The sequence below is a fragment of the Stegostoma tigrinum genome, chromosome 32, assembly GCF_030684315.1.
Source record: "Stegostoma tigrinum isolate sSteTig4 chromosome 32, sSteTig4.hap1, whole genome shotgun sequence".
In the NCBI taxonomy this organism is placed as follows: domain Eukaryota; kingdom Metazoa; phylum Chordata; class Chondrichthyes; order Orectolobiformes; family Stegostomatidae; genus Stegostoma; species Stegostoma tigrinum.
Window position 1 is genome coordinate 13102775 of NC_081385.1, and position 17545 is coordinate 13120319.

General features: G+C 40.3%; 1 protein-coding gene across 5 annotated transcripts in view; it reads right to left on the reverse strand.

The window, feature by feature from the left end:
* The window catches only part of LOC125466883 (cell adhesion molecule 1), a 376965-nt gene that overhangs the window by 25045 nt on the left and 334375 nt on the right, over nt 1-17545 (reverse strand). For 3 of the 5 annotated variants that reach the window (XM_048562001.2, XM_048562003.2, XM_048562000.2), the window contains one exon: nt 5662-5694. The exons of the other annotated variants lie outside the window; for them this stretch is intronic. In XM_048562001.2, the coding sequence (XP_048417958.1) occupies nt 5662-5694 (33 nt within the window). The remainder of the gene's footprint in view (nt 1-5661; nt 5695-17545) is intronic. 5 annotated transcript variants of the gene reach the window in all.

Sequence of the window (17545 nt, forward strand, 5' to 3'; positions counted from 1 at the left end):
CCAAGTGTCAACAACTAAACATTCAATTGTCAATGATTTGTAGATGATTGCTCTAACTTTAATGATTTTTGAGCTAAGTTAGAGCATCGCAACTAAAAAAAAAATCAGTCACGGGTCCCTAGACTAAGAGGATGAAAAAGGATCTTACTCCTCAAAACTCCGTGGTTGGTCTTACTGATAAGAGGTCATATGGTTGCTAAAGTAGTAAAGCATTGGGCTTTGACAGTGGTACTATTCCTGTACAAACACACTGACACTGCCTTAACAAGCATATTAAATTTGGTCACAACAAGCGTATCAGAGGGATTGTTGCCTATGGTCACAGGCAGACCACTCAAATACATCTGCTCCATCTGCAAACCATGAGTTAGTGCACTTTGCTCTGAATGTGCAAAAAATGGTCAGTGACTTTTGGGATGCAAGAGCTTGGGGTTGCTGAGACCAGATTAAGCTACTTGTGAGGGAAGGTCTGCACCCGGTATCAAAATGGATGACGGAGGGGAGAGGATAAAAAGAGAAGGGAGAGAAAGCAACAATGTTGCTCACCTTACCAAGGATGATTCACACGGTCTTGTAAGCGATCGGATGCTTTGTGCCAGTAGCCTATGCCATAGTTCAAATAATTGCATTCTCCTCAAACCACTCAGTGAACAATTGTACAACCAATATAAAATTAGGTCACTTCATTGCAAACTCAGGCAGAGCCGGTCACCTTTGCATTATGCTACTGTATTTCAGTCACACTTATGTTATGATACATTTTTAATGGGTCCCTTTTCATCCTAGTGTTTAACATTCAGTTGCCCCAATTCTGATTGTCCGAGCCACAGACCTTACCCATCTGCAAAATAAAAACCATTAGTCCAGCCCCACTCTAGCTGGCCGTGTTCAGTGACTGAACCTTTTCTGCCATCCTGAACCTCAAACAAATAAAGCATTAAGCCTGCAAATGCACTCATTTGTGTCAGTTCTGGAGAAGTGACAAGGATAGAAGGCACAGGAAATGGAGGGCAGCATTCTGTAAATGAATATCAAGTCCTCTATTATCTCTCTCAGGCAAGATGTCAGCAATCCCCAGCCAGGGGGAAAAAGATTTGCAGGCCAAGATGCAATGGAATCAGTAGCATTCTCTGCCAGACAATTAACATGTTAAATCCTGCCACTGAGGCTTTAATAACAAGATGATGTAACTGAGGAAGCTCCCAGGTTTGAATAAAAAAAAAATCAGCATTTTCTTTTGTCAAGGATTTAGCACGGAACATTGGCAAAATTGAACTTCAAACACGGATATTCATGGTTGTACTCTTTTTAGCCTTCTCTATAATTAACAGTCATTTTTGTTTAGTTTAGAAGCAGACATGCTCTTTTGCCTGTCGTGCTGGGTCACCCAGTTGAAGTGGGGATAATTACAAAAGAAAATCAAGAAACCTCAGGAGGGCCACAAAGTTTCATTTTAAAGTGAAGACTTTCTTTTAAGCATAGTGAAAGAAAGCAGCTCATCCTGTTCACATGCCGATTAATTGAGATACAAGGGAGCAAACCTGCGGAGGACGAACAAGCCTAATTTATTTTTTTTTATTAAAGCCTTCGTCGTTTACAATTTTTGAACTTAGTGCCAGCGGGCTCTTCACAAGCTTGTTTATGCTAATTTCACCCCTTCTCTGTACTGAGAGGCTCAGATTGGGATGTAGTGCCATGGATTGCTGGCATGGATGTTGGCACTTCAACCAAGCCACCAGTTTCCAGCCATGGCACCAAACAACTTGCATTTACACAGTAGTTTGATCAGTGAGCATCAGGATATTCTCAGATGCGGAAGCCAACGCAAACATGGCAGATCCCAAGACTTGCTTCACTCAGGTTCCCAATCCAGGTAGCCCACCACTGCCTGTCCGCATCACCCATCGCTAACCGCCACGTATCGCTTTGCCATTGACATTCTTGGTGGCTAGTGTGTTTTTTTTTGAAAACATGAGAAAAAAACCAGTGAAATGCTTCATTTCAGAGATGATGGCAACAGATTGCAAAGCTGATTGAGCCCGCTTAAGATTTCATTCACACTGGACACAGGCAGCTGCTGTCCCATGTTAGCTTGAGACAGTCACATATTAAAGCAAGGCTCAGGGTATCAATTGTCCTACGGTCAAGTAACTGGCCTGCCAAGCCATGCAAGACAGACTATTACAGGCCACCTCTAAACCGATTTCTTGTTCTTATCAACCCAGCGCTGATGGGGAGAATGCGGAATATTAAACGTGGTAGAAGCAGGTTTTCCGAAACAATATTTTAAGAACAAAACAATTTTGGAGAAGTCAGGCCTAAAATAAAAGTGGCTTGAAGGTTCAAGTATCCACAATAGTTTAGGAGATTATTTTCTGCTGCAGCCCTCCCCTTTATGTCTTTGATTGTCAGACGTCATTAGATTCGGACGGTGTGAATAAACAACTTGACACTAAACCTCTGTCAACGCAGCATTAGAGCTCCTTAAAAAGCCCCATGTGGCACACTGACATATTTCACCCCCCCCCGTCCTCAGACGTTCACCGCATTGGGAGGTGCAGTGCCAACTCACGGGTGTGGATCAAACACTGTGCCAACTTGCAGGATGATCTTTTTCCAGCACAGAGAAATTAGACACATTTCCCTTAGCCAGGCATTGTTGCACATTAACACAATCCCCACAATCTCAACTTTATCAAGATGACATCTGGTTAGTAGGACTACAGTGATATAAAAATAGAGGAAATTAATAAGTCTTTTCTTTTCCCGCCCTCATTCCAAGCACACTCCATTTAAATTAGAACCTCACCTGATCTGGAGCTATAAAAAGGGATTCACAGTTAAACTTCATTCTGAGCAGGTGAATGGCACAATTAGTAAGCAGCAAAATTATGCACAGATTAGTAGGAGTTAAAAACACAGGCCTACCTCCTACAGACACACCAAGATTAGACTACACAGCTGTGGACCAATAACACAAGCAGAGTGTGCATCAAAACATTGTGCTGTTTCTGAAAATAATAAATGTCACCAAAAGTGGCAAAACAAGCCTTAGAGAGTGAGGCATTCAGGTGCTGCCCATGGTTCAGTATCATTTTGGGAAGGGCCAACAGAAGAATTGATGTCATGCACTCAAGGTGAATAGGGACTGATGCAATAACACTGCAAGGCAACAGCCCTCTCTCCCTCCCCCAGCTAAAATGCAACATCAAGCTGGTATCAGTGTGGCATAGTTAAATCTATGTCAACTAAGACAATAACTGATCCACAGTCACAAAGATCACCAGCAACTCCAGTTAACTGTTTTGTTTCAAAGAAAAGAACACATTGCATAAAAACAGCTGACTTTTATATCCAACTATAATGAATGGATTTATTCAAGTACTAAGATGTTGCTATTGACTACCAGGCATCCTATAATCCCACTGCCAGATGTTTCGCCATACAATGAATGGCATGATGAATGGCAAGATTATTTATTCTTGACATGGGTTCACTGTCTCACTGACAAATGTGCACATTAATAACATTATTAATAGCTAATCTTCAGAAAATTCCTAAAAGAAATGCTGATCCTCAAGTCCTGATGACCTGATGAAATTTTGACTTCACATACTGTCAGTTTTAGAACAGTCAAAACTTGTTTTCATTTCTTGACGGGGCGGGGGGGGAAAGGAACCGGACAGTGAAGAGTTAGTTTGGATGATTAATATTTCTAGCTAGCAGTACTTTAGAATAATTCCCAAAAAATCCAATACGAAGAGTCATTTTATCTCTACAATAAAGGAGGCCACCAATTTGTAAATGGTTTCTCTCCGCCGTTTGACTTAGTCTACCATCTGGATAGTTTATGAAAGAAAACTAAGCTTGGTGTGATGACTGTTAAGGAATCCAACATCCTCATGATGACTACCAAAAGATATTTTATACTGACGCAATAGATCCACCAGCCAGCAATGCAGCTCAATGCTTCTGGCAATAACAGAGGAATTTTAGAAAAATACAAAGTTTGGAAAGATCATAGAATCACTACAGTGCAGAAACAGGCCATTCGGCCCAACAAGTTCAGCGAGCATCCACCCAGAGTCATCTGCCTACCGTTTCCCTGTAAACCTGCATTTCTCATGGTTAACCTAACCTACATTTCCCTGAACACTAAGGGCAATTTAGCTTGCCCAATCCACCTAGCCTGCACACTTTTGGACTGTGGGAGGAAACCCACACAGACAGTGGGAGAATGTGCAAACTCCTCACACAGACAGCTGCCCGGAGGGTAAGAACAAACCCGGGTGCCTGGTGCTGTGAGGCAACAGTGCTGACTACTGCGCCACTGTGCCACCCCAGAAGACTTCTTTTTCTTGTAAAAGGATCTTTGGTTTAACCTGACTAAACATTTGAAACTTTTCTACCAGAAATCAGCAAAATCAGTAGCTTATTTATAGAGCCGCACCAGAATGGGTCTTGGGTAACTTTGCACATTCTTATTTTTGCCTTCAGGGATTAATGGGATTGTGCTGTAAAACGTAATAGGTTGATTAACACTCCTGTTGAACAGTCTTGAACAGCACTTTAGTGGTTACGCCTTGAAGTGGGACTTGAATATTGAGTTTCTAGCTCAGAAGCAAAGCCACAAGATCCCAAAACTAGGCCAGAATTCCATCTGTTGTGCACCTTATGGAAAGAGTCTCGAAGACATTTCTTGGCCTTTGCAGTGGGTGCCATGTCATTGTGATCCCATGCGAAACCAAATTTTAAGAGTTTCCAGCATTGGATGGGAGTAAGGGTTCTGGTCAGTTATCTAGTAACAATAAATATATCAACTATCTGTAGGTGGCAAGTCTACCCTTGTGTGTTTGGACAAACGGCAAACCAGAAGTTGGCAGTATCATTCAGAACAGTCAGACAAAACATATGTAGTGCTAACTCAGCATCAGAATCAGAGCATAAAATAGAAAGATAATTTGTTCATGTAAAAATTTACTTCCATTAACTTCTTAAGGGCCAAAGAGAACCAAGTTTTGCAATCAATAATTCCAAATAAACCATAATTCCAAATAAAACACACAAAAAAAATTAGACCTAACAGTTAATATTATACTGATGATTAAACCAGTATCTTCACATGATCAAGGCTCGGCACTTTTTAATTGGGCAAATGAGAAACAGATATTGGACTATTCTTAAAACCTGTTATTTTGCACTTTAATTCAATTAGTTGCTTTGAATTCTTTGGCTGGCAGCCACTATAAAATCTCTCTGTTTGAGACAAGTAGCAAAAAGGTTCATTAGTGATCTCTGGCAAGGAGGCAGAACTGATCATGTCTACTCTTGAGTAACTCCAGCTCACAATCATACAAAGTATTTCAGTACCTCTAGTCATTAGTGCCAAGAACAACTTTGCAAGTCCTTCTCTGAAGCTTCAATGGTTTGGTATTGCTACTTTGTGTGTCAATTAAAAGTATGAACATTTTGAGAGTCAGAATAGAATCGAAAGATTAAGAGGGCAAGATTAAGAGGAGGAATTCTGCATTTAATGACCCAGATTTTTGAGAAAAAGAGAGACCATGCCTGGTATTTGAATGCATCTGAGCCAACCTCCCTTCCAAGGCTTGTCTTGCCACAAAACAAAAAGTAACTAAATAAACATCAAGTTTTACCAACCGTGAGCTGATGGTTCTGTCGTCGGCGATGTAGCTACACACAGGGAACAGATGATTTGAGGAAGGGAAGAAACAGTAGGAGCATCATGCACAGGAATGGGAAAAATGGAATAGAAACATAAACAAGCATTCAAGATATTCCATGACAACAAGCAACAATTAGATTGTTAAAAAATTTCTGAACAAGTAGGGTGGGGGGCAAGGGGAGAGCCTCAAAGCTGTAAATAAAAAGAAGCCAGTGAATGATCATCTCATCTTAAAAGACCCAGTAGCATGATACACTAAACTGCAGTAGTCAAGGCAACAATGATTAGTAATGGTTGCAATGATTACAGTAAAACCAGCTGAACAGCACAAACATTGGATCAAATCACTTCTCATTCAACAGGTAAAATGCAGCCCTTTCCTTTTAATGAAGAGCACAAGGAGGTAGATCTACGGGCATTTCCTCCACACCGTTGGACTCGTCATATAGCACGGCATTTCATAAGCAGACAATGGTTGGAATTAAATTGACGGTAGATGAGAAATCCAGCACGCTACACGCCAGAGTGGGGAGGAGGTAGAATATAAATTTTCCAGCGAAAAAAGTTTGAGTGACTGTGTAAAATGTTTAAAGCATGACTTAAAAACTTTAAAGCAAATGTTCCTAAATGGTTAAGTGAATAGATTTCTCGTGAATATATTAGATTTAAAATCTAAAACACATTTTTACAAATCATTTTGATGGACTTTCAACTCCAGTGTTGCCTCCCTCAAGTTAGGAAGGAGTGGAACAGTTTGGATTACAACATTTTTCCAAGGCACATTTTAGATTCAGCAAAATTTGGATTTTATCACTTCTAATTTGAGGTTATCCTCAAGTCGTTATCTATCAATTCCTCCTGACTGACTTGCTCTACTTGTTGAAATGGTCAAAATAAGAATCACACTTGCTAATATTAAAGTCAAGTCTATTTTCCCTTTTGATCATACTGCTTCATTTTAAAAGTATAGACTTTTACATTAGGGGAAAAAATCCATTTAAACACTAGTTTGAACAGTAACAAATTGCAGCTTTAATTCAATGAGGCAGATGCTGACTCAGATCAATTTCAGACCAGCTAGTTAGATAAAGTTTCTTCTGCTATGGGATTACAAATTGATGGAACAGTTGTTTAACACTGGGTTTTGCCATGACCCATACAGAATTCAAGTATTCATATAAATTGTTCCTTAAAAACTAGGTTATAGGCTACTTTTTCCAGTTACAGCTACAAATCCTAAAACTGCCAATTAACTTTACTGGGGAAATTTAAAACGGTTGGAACAAGTCCAAGGTGAATACAGTCTAAAGAGACATTCCAGAAATAAACAACGAACCAATCTTTCAGTTCCTTACACCGAAAAGTTTTCTTTAATCACTCGGGCCTACAAAAGGTTAAAGAAAGGGGAGGTGGGAGCTAAATTTCAGGAGGAATACTGTGTTTTGGGAGTGGGCAGCCAGGACAGTACAAGGGAGTTGAGATAGTGTGAAGATGGAATTTGTGTTTGAGTGTGCGTATGCAGTTTGGAAAGATAATGATGTAAGTATTCAGCCTGGATGAAGGCTGCAGAGAAGGAGATAGTGGTTACTACCTCCCCAGCTAATCTACAGAAGAAATAGCTTTTAGCATGTTAAACCTATCCCACTATTCAATGAACTCTTGGCTAGTGACCTACTTCCACACACCTGCCTTTGGCCCCTTCCCTTTAGTTTTAATCTGAAGAGAATTAATAATTGGTTGAGCATTATATACCATTTGCAGATGGAAAATTTTAACCTTGACACCTTATTCCATATTGTAACACTTTCTCATTTCATTTCTGGAAAGTCTGGTCCCAGTTGCTAGATTACGTTCTCTTGTCCAGATTTTCCAACCAGCAGAAATGTCTATCCTCTGTCATCCTTAATATATTAAAGATTCCAATCAAATCACATCTTTATCTTCTAAATTCCAGGGAATACAATTCTGAAGGGTCCTGACCAGAAACGTTGACATTCCTACTCCTGATGCTGCCTGAGCTGCTGTGTTTCTTTGTCTCCACACTGTATTGTCTCTGACTCCAGCATCTGCAGTTCTTGCTATCTTTTGCATAACTGCACCTTGCTTTATACCCCTTGAAGTCCAGACATCAATCTATTCTACATTTCCTCCAAGGCAATGCACTGCCTCCAAGTGGTCCACCCTCTGCTGGTTTAGTGAGGCTTGTAGCATATTCAGTTAGATCGACAGCTCTGATCTCTTGCTGAAAAGAAACATTTCTCCCAACTAACCACTAATACCAACTGGCCATAAAATACCTGATTAGTTACAATGCCGGCCTGAAGCTATTTGTTCCACATACATTACCAAATGGTAAATTTTTGTGATGCGTGATGTTATCTAAATAATGTCTTAGATAATTTGACTTATGCCGACAACCTAACAGGACCAGCATGAGAAAGCAAAACATTAGTGGTGCATCTCTCCCATTTAGAGGCAGCAGTTCTTTGACTGAGATAGCAATGTGATAACATTAAATGGATTAATCCACCTGAAGTTGTACTGTTTGTTGGTTATGTGGAACATTAAAAGTACTGCTTTAAAAAGAAGTGATGTGTAATGACCATGACGTGCATTCAGGCAAGCCATATTAGCCATTTGCTGCCATAATCCTCATGAGCAGTTCCAAAGCTTGGGAAAATGGCCAAGGAATTTATAAATGGTGACGGATGGTAATAAGCAAGTCAACTGCTCAAATGTATTAAATACGGAAAATGCTCAAAATCTGCTCAGTAGTGATTAATGAAAATAATACTTCTCTGCAAAAAAGGTGAGATTAGGGAAATCTTTGACATTTAGTGGCTAAAGAACAATTTAGTATGCAAAAACCCAACTTTTAGAGAAAAAAAAGAGTGAAAGTGCCAATTCTTTCAAGTCAGAGTCCAGGTAGAAAATAAGGTGTTACAGGAGAGCTGGTTTGGACATAAAATATCAAAAAGAGGGCAAGAATAAATCATTCAATCCACAAAACAGTGAGATTTTACAAAGTAGTGACAAATACCAATCTAATTTACAATCTTCAGAGGCATTTAGTTTGGCAAGTGCTGTTCTTGAAACCAAAGTGTGAAAGCATGAAACCAATCAAGTCTGGTGAAAACTGGAATTACTTTTGGATAACAAACTGATGATATAATCGGAACCAATTGTTAAATCACTCAGGTGATGCTGTTTCCAACTGATAGCTACCTTGGAAGCAGGAAATAAAATGCAGTGAGAGGCAACAGAAAGATACTGAATTGACTTTTGCTAGGATCCTGCTTGTATTTTTTTTTTAAAAAGTTGAGCTGCAAAAACAGCTGTGCTAGTTTTAGTGAACGTTTGCCTGGTTTGATAAAGTCTTGCAAGAGCTATTCTTAAATTATATGTTTTAGCATGATGTGCTGCATATTGCAAAAGCATGCATGATGATGCATCAAAAATGAATTATTTTAATAGCATTGTCTTCCCTAATAGATTGTAATAACATTTAGTGAGAATGCAATATATTGTTCCTCATTTTGAATGTATACACAAGACTAAGGTTTTTTTTGGAAAGGAGTATAGGATTAAGGTGAAAACTAATTTGTGTCTGTGTGCACGTGTGTTTCAGTGCTTGCATTTTCAATATCGGTTTTAACTGCCAGAAATACCAGTTATATAAGATGGATTGCAGAAATCCTTCTTAACCGTCAGACAAAGGTGAGATTAATTTTGACATCTGCGTTGTGAATGAGAACTGATTTTAACATTTTAAATGAGGAACATGTGTGGATTGAAGGGAGAGAGTATTGTGAATTTAAGTTACTCTCAACTAAATTAAAAACATATGAAAAAAGTACCTTCTGAGGCATAGTTAATGTAACCCCCTTAGTGATCAGGCTATCACATTTTTGAGAGGCACATGACAATGAAGACAATAGAAAGTGCATTCAGAAGGAGCCACATATCCACTTTCTTTCTGGGACAGAATAAAAAAAAAATCAGTAGTGTGACAATACTATTGCTTTTAGAGGTGGATTTTGTCCTGTTTTACTTAAATGAAGGAAGGTTGAAACAGTTATTGAGCAGTCTGCTCCAAAGCTAATAAACAGCTTGAGAGGTCCTAATTTTTTTTTAAGAAAGAGCTGGAGCAATACAAGTAGCCCGAACGGGTGGGGTCAAGCTCTCACAGAACCAGGATTTTTAGTTTTCGCTTTCAGCAATTGCTGGGGTCTTGCAACTGGATGTGGAAGCTCTTATTCCTCTCTGTTAGAGCTAAAAGCCGAGGTTCTCTTCTTGCTGCTAGGATTGCATGAGACCATCTACTTTTACTGAATTTGCCTTTGCAGAGGGTGTGTTTACAGGATGTTACTGTATTGGAATAGTTAATTAGCAGTAGTTAATACATATTTTGATTAGCATTTCAATAGTATCCTTTTTAATTTTATCTATATTTTAATTATAGTGTATGAATAAAGTGTGTTTCATTTCAAGCCTAATAAATTGACCAACTAAATTGCATCCAGAACACAATACCTTTAAAATAAGAAAAAATTAGGGTCGAAACTCTCCTCTTAATATTTTGAGGGGGTTTGGTCTGGGCCATAACACTAGGTGGTAGAGCATGAACACTTCAATATATGTAACTGTGCACTGAATCTGCTAGGAACACTCAGTAGGTTGGAAATATGGAAAGATGGTGGCAGTGTTAATGTCACCGTATACTAATCCAGAGGCCCACTCAAGTGTTCTAGGACAGTGGGTCAAATCTGACCATTGCAACTGATGGAATTTGAACAGAATTAATGAACAAATAGAAATCTGGACTCAAATTTCTTATTTTGCAGGAGGTTAGCACTACATAATGATGCTAATTTTTTTTTTAGGGCTGGTACGGCACAAAGGGCTAAATGGCTTCCTACTGGGAGCTTACAGCCCAATGGCCCTAACATAGAGCTCACCAGCTTCGAAAGCTCTCCACCCCCAGCCTCATCCCACGTCTAGTGCTTCCTCCGATCCCCACTTCCGTGAACTGACACAAGCTGTGAATCTCTCCTCTCTATCCGCTTCACCCTTCCCACTGACCAATCTCTACAACCCTCTACCTACATCCATATATCACCCTGCTACCCATCTAAACCCCCCCATTTATTTCTGAGCACCCTTTCCACTCCCTAGTCCTGACGAAGGGGTCAAATCTGAAACAGTGACTTTCCTGCTCCTCTGATGCCGTCTGACCTGTGTTCCTCTCGCTCTCATTTTATCAACCGACTTCCAGTATCTGCAGTCCTTTCTACCATCTCCATTTGGTTCACCATCTTTTCCAGAAGGAAATCTGCTGCCGTTACCTGATCTGGCCCACATTTGACTCCAGACCCATAGCAATAAGGCTGGCGGCTGTTCATTTGCTCGCTGAGCCAGTTATTCTGTGGTGTGCAGACATTTCATTACCTTTCTAGACAACACCATCAGTGCGACCTCTCCTCGAGGTGTTGGTGTTCTGCTCCATTCTGAATTTATATGGTCCTCTGGTGTGGTGGTCTTGTCACTTCCAGTTCTGTTTTTCAGCAGTGATCTGTATAGGGGCCCTATTTCTGTATATTTATTAAAGGAGTCCCATGTTGAGAACCAGGCCTTCAGAAATTCCCTTGCATATCTGAGAACAACCAACATGCAAAGAAACTTCTGGAGGCCTGGTTCTCAACATTGGACTTCATTAACAAACACACAGACATAGACCCACTGTACAGATCAATGCTGAAAAACAAAATTGGAAGTGACAAGACCCAACAAACCAGAGGACCATGTAAATTCAGAATGGAGCAGAACACCAACACCTCGATGACAGGTTGCACGGATGGTGTTGCCTAGAATGGTAACGAAATGATGGCATACCATGGAACTACCAGCTCAGTGAGCAATCGAACAACCACGTCCATAACATGAGCTACAAATTTCGCTAAGACCCAATAAACTTAGTTGGTTAAGTGCCCTCTGAAATGACAGACCAATTTATTTTAGGGATTTTTGTGATGAGCAATAAATGCTTGTCTTTCTAGTGATGTAGACATCCCATGAAAGGATTCAGTTCTGGTCTCCCTGCTGTCAGAAAAATGTTATGAAACTTGAAGGAGCTCAGAAAAGATTGACAAGGACATTGCCAGGGTTGGAGGGACTGGGCTGTAGGGAGGGGCTGAATAGGCTGGGGCTATTTTCCCTGGAGCATTAGAGGCTGCAGAGTGACCCTACAGAAGTTTGTAAAATCATGACTGGCATGGATAGGGTGAATGGTCAAATGTCTTTTCTCCAGGGTAAGGGAGCCCAAAACTAGATAGGTTTAAGGTGAAAGGGGCAAGATTTATTCGGGATCAAAGGGGTAACTTTTTCATGTAGAGAGCAGTGCGTGTCTGGAATGAACTACAATAGGTGGAGGAAGAGGCTGGGACAATAATAACATTTAAAAGGCATCTGGGTGGGTATATGAGTAGGAAGGATTCAGAGGGATATGAACAAAATACTGGCAAAGGGGACTAGATTAATTTAGGGAGATAGTAGGAACTGCCGATGCTGGAGAATCTGAAATAACAAGGTGTAGAGCTGGATGAACACAGCAGGCCAAGCAGCATCAGAGGAGCAGGAAAACTGACGTTTCAGGTCCAGACCCTTCTTCAGAAATGGCAATGGGGAAGGGGACTCTCCCTATTTATTTCGGAGAGGGGGAGGCAGATAGAAGATGGATAAAGGAGAAGATAGGTGGGGAGGAGACAGACAGGTCAAAGAGGTGGGGGTGGAGCCAGTAAAGGAGAGGGAATTAGGTGGGGAATTAAGGAGGCGATATGTGGCTGGTGGTTGTGAGATGGGGATGGGGCTTGAGGTGGGAGGAAGGACAGGTTAGGGGGAAGGGGACAAGCTGGGATGGTTTTAGGCTACGGTAGGGGGAGGGGAGGGGAGATTTTGAAGCTTGTGAAGTCCACATTGATACCATTGGGCTGCAGGAGATGCTGTTCCTGCAGCCTTTGGGTGGCACTGTTGTGGCACTGCAGGAGGCCCAGGATGGACATGTTGTTCAAGGAATGGGAGGGGAAGTTGAAATGGTTTGTGACTGGGAGGTGCAGCCGTTTGTTGCGAACCGAGCGTAGGTGTTCCACAAAGCAGTCCCCAAGCCTCCGCTTGGTTGCCCCGATGCAGAGGAGGCCGCATCTGGAACAGCAGATACAGAATACCACATTAGATGTGCAGGTGAAATTCTGCTCGATGTGGAAGGTCTTCTTGGGGCCTGGGATGGGGCCAGAGGTGGGAGGTGTAGGGGTAGAGGAGGTGTAGCAATTCCTGTGGTTGCAGGGAAAAATGCTGGGGGTAGTGGGGCTGGAGGGGTGTGTGGAGCGGACAAGGGAGTCACGGAAAGAGTGGTCCCTCCAGAAAGGGCAGGGAGGGAAAAGTGTCTTTGGTGGTGGGGTCGGATTGCAGATGGCAGAAGTGTCAGAGGATGGTGTGTTGGACCCAGAGGTTGGTGGGGTGGTACACAAGGACGAGGGGGATTCTGTTTTGGCTGTTATTGCAGGGAGGGGGTGTGAGGGATGAAGGGCGGGAAATGCGGGAGACACGGTCGAGGGCATTTTCAACCACTGTGAAGGGGAAGTTGTGGTCCTTGAAAAACAAACATCTGGGATATCCAGGAGTGGAATGCCTCATATCAGGAGCAGATGCAGCAGAGGCGAAGGAATTGGGAATAGAGGGTGGCATTTTTGCAGGAAGGTGAGTGACAGGAGGTGTAATTTAGATTAATTTTGACAACGAGGCTAATTTAGGGTATTTGGTTGGAACGGATGAGTTGGATCGAAGGGTCTATTTCTGTGCTATACAGCTCTATGAAAGTCTAAAAGAAACAAAAATGCAAAGAGAATGCATTTCAGGCCCAACCTCTTCAATAGAGGATATAAAGTGGCTGGAGACTATGTGGGACATATCAGCCGCAGCTCCTATTCCTGGTGGCCATCTTTAAAAACTTCAGTTCCACGGGGCCACCTCTACAATATCAGCCTACTTGTTCATGCAGTTTGCTGCCAAGCATTTCTAGTATTTTCTGCATTTCTTTAAGATTTTTGTATCTTCAGTAACCTGCTTTTCACTCATCTTGGAAATTTTCAGGCCTGTCCACCTTCCAACTGATGCCCAAGAGCAGAAAGGACTCTGTTTTGTTGTCATGTGACTTTGACCAACTGGCATCAGTGAAGCAACAGTAATTTTGTACAATTCCATACAGTAGCAAATCTTCCAACTGATTCAAGGCATTATCATACTGTAAAACTATATTATAGAGAAAAGGCACATTGGAATCCTATACTTTACTAGGTTAAAGCCGGAATGCTGCTTGAAGACAACAGTTACCCTTTGTGTGCATTGACTTCAGTTTGGAGATGGTTTAGGAGGGGAGATGGTTTGTGGGCAAGTCAGTTACATTTCCCTTCCTGCATCACCATCACCTGATCCTTGCTGTAAAGAACCTGGGGCTTGAGTAAGGACAAAATGCTGCCTCCCATGTGCGAACAGTTTGTTGATCCTCACATCAACGGTTATGCAGGAGGAATGGTCACTTGGGCAGAGATGCGTATTTTATCTGGTGCCAAAACAAAGTCAGCGTCGGAGGTCGGAGTGGAGGGCAGCAAAGGGCAAAAGATTCAAAGATTTCTGCAAGGTTTGGATTTGTGTCGGATTTTCTTTAAAATTGAGCGGATGAAGTGAATACTTGCAATGTATTCTCTATTCTGTCATTCTCTGAAGTTATTAATCTCATCAGTGCCAGCTGTGACAGAATTCTCATCAGGTAACTACAGCTGAGCTCTAACTTACCTAGATTTGTGTGTTAAAATATCTTTGTATTTTGATAGTCTGAAGAGTATCAGAAGAATAAGTGACATTCAGTACAGGTGCATCCTTCTGTAAGATTTAACCATTTAAGCTGTGATCTGGACAAGTTATGAATTTTTCAGATTTGCCTATTGTTTCCCCTCCAGAACAAGCTTAGACATTTCAAATATGTCGGATTAGCTAGTCCCTAAAATCCTTATTATTTCACAATCTTTTTAACACAATTTGAAGCCAGTCTGGAATGTTAATTTGAAGAACATGGTTAGTTTTGCAACTAGCATTGAAGACACCCCTCTGGATTTCATGAAAGATTTTTTTTGTTTTTTAAAAAAAATCAGGTTGTAAGAGGGAAACAACAGTGAAGACAGGCTTTGATGTTGTGGAAACCAAGGACACTTTCTATAGACAATACCACGTGTGACCTGATCAGATTGATAACACAATTTAATGTACACTCCCTGAAGATCACTTAAGTGTACCGATAGGAAAAGTATTTTTTTTGAAAATGGTCACTTAGCAGATTCCCAATGAAATAAAATGACCCCCAAAGCAGTTTAAACTGCATTAAATAAAAAATAAATACTATTCTATGTCTAAAAGGATAATGGTTAGGCCAGTTTATTTGGGGAAGCTGCAAAATATTCAGTGATCATATTAGACATTCTGTTTAAAGAAACATTTATGAAATATAAATTACTTTCCATGCATCATTTGCTAAATTAGAACAAGTAGTTTTCAAAACCAGATGACTTTTTATAAAACATTCTTCCATATTGTTCAATGTAATGGATGAGGTAATATTTATGTTCTTTTGAATGATTTAATTAAGATGATTTTTGGCATAATTTAGAATGCTGCATTTGTTTATTTCAAAACTATCAAAGTAATCGGATAAATTGCTAACTAATACATTTCTGGGCATGAAAATCTATCCTAAACATTAAATTTCCTCCTCAACTCAACCGTTTTTCAAAAAAGAAATCCTAGATTTAGAATGATATAAATTTACTTGGCTTAATTTATTAATTAAATAAATTTCAAACAATATGAAACCTGAACTACAATTACTAACCAGGTGTTAACTGAATTTGTAAGAAACTGCATTGTCTATACAATTCATGCCTTGTTAGAAAGGGTTTCATGCAGCCTTACAGGAGGTAGACCCAGGAATAGTCATGCAACGATACTGCAAGAATCCATAAACTTAGCCAACTAGAACAGCAGGCTTTCTGTACTGATCAGAAGTATGGGGAACAGGATTGTTGCGTTGGCATTTGAGTTTTAAATTGGAATTCCATTAATAACCTAACCATACAGCATTATAAATTGCAAAACCATTAATGAGCATGCCTTTAAGCATTGAGTAATGAGTTGCATTTAAAGTTTCTTTTAAAAAAAATAGAATAGATCACATCTGTCCTCAGTGTCAATAAAATGGAAAGCTCGCTCTTTAACCATCCCTTTCAAGGAAAATGAATAGCATCTTCATCAGCAAACATCAGCTCTTATACACACCAACACTTGAAATAAGAGGTTTTTTTTCCTTACTTTTTTGGCTTGCTCATAGGAGCTATTCCCTGTATTACAATGTGAGAACATTTTACTGACGTGAATTTAAGATCAAGGTTCTTGTTTTGAACAAAGCTGGAAGACAACAGGGTTTGAACGAATTGAGAAATTTTAGTTTAACAAAAGGACCATCAACTATACAATGTCTATTATTACAAACAAACTATTGGATTGAATGCTTCAATAGTCAAATAGATTACATTCACCAAAAGCTATGATCCCACCATGTCTTAGCCAAAGAGCCTTTTTGAAGAGGGAATAGAATGAGTTACTTCTTCAGCACAATGGAGAACTAAAATAAAAATTCTTCCAACTTTGCTTCAAAGTACATGCTTCAGATGTATGCAATTTTAAAGATGTTTTATCCATTTCAAATCACGCCCTTGAACTGTAATTAAGGAGACAGTAGGGAACTTGGTTCCAGGGTTCTGCCAGTGCCACTGGAGATGGCTATTAAAGAAGCTGTTAATGGCACATCGAGAGCAGTCTTCCTCAGGTTCACCCTCCTCTGACATACCTACCTCACACTTGGTACTTTCCCATTGCAGCAACCTAGACTGGGACCTGCAGGAGTAAATTAATGTTCTCTTGCCATGACACAAGGCACCAGTACGTGACCATGCTCTGCAGCACAGTTGAGGCATTATTTTGTTAGCACCACTGCTTGCATAAGTAGTGGTTTCAACAGATCTTGATTAATGGAACTCTACATGGAGGGGCAGCCCAGGCTGAACTTGTACGCCTTCAACCAAAAGACTCACAATGCTGAATCCTATTATTCTCAACACAAGGACACTGAATCAATGTGCCATAAATCAAAAGCAATTTATTATGACAAAAGTGTTTCTTTAAAAAGAATAAAAGAAAAGGTATGTTTTACACCCCCGTCCAATCTCAGACCAACAAAATTGTGAAGTGTTTGTGGCTGCAAAATTAACCACACCTCACCGAACAGTGCTTTAACAGTATGATTTTCAAAAGCACAAATGAATTGCCGGCAATCTTAAAAAGCACAAAAATTATCCTGTCATAACATCCTTGATCATAATGAAGTGTGTGACAAGGACAAAAAAGTCAATACATTTCCTGCAGGAACTTGCAAATAATAAATCAGATGAGAAACAGAAAAGCTAGTCGGAATTGAAACGTGAGGCAGGATTTTCTAAATGATAAGAGAAAACGGAAGCAACACAATGCAGCAGCACTGTGCCTGCCCATAATAAACAAAAAAAATTATGCTGGTTACAAGAATTGGATAAATACAGCAGTTTGTGTTGAAACAGTGAGGGAATCAATTTCAGAAACTGCCCTCACCTGATTATCATGAATATCTATTGCTTGCGAAAGCAAATCGGTAAGTTAATTCAAATTGATCCTCTGGTTGTAACTGGTCCTTGAAAACATTAAAGAAAACGCCAAATAACT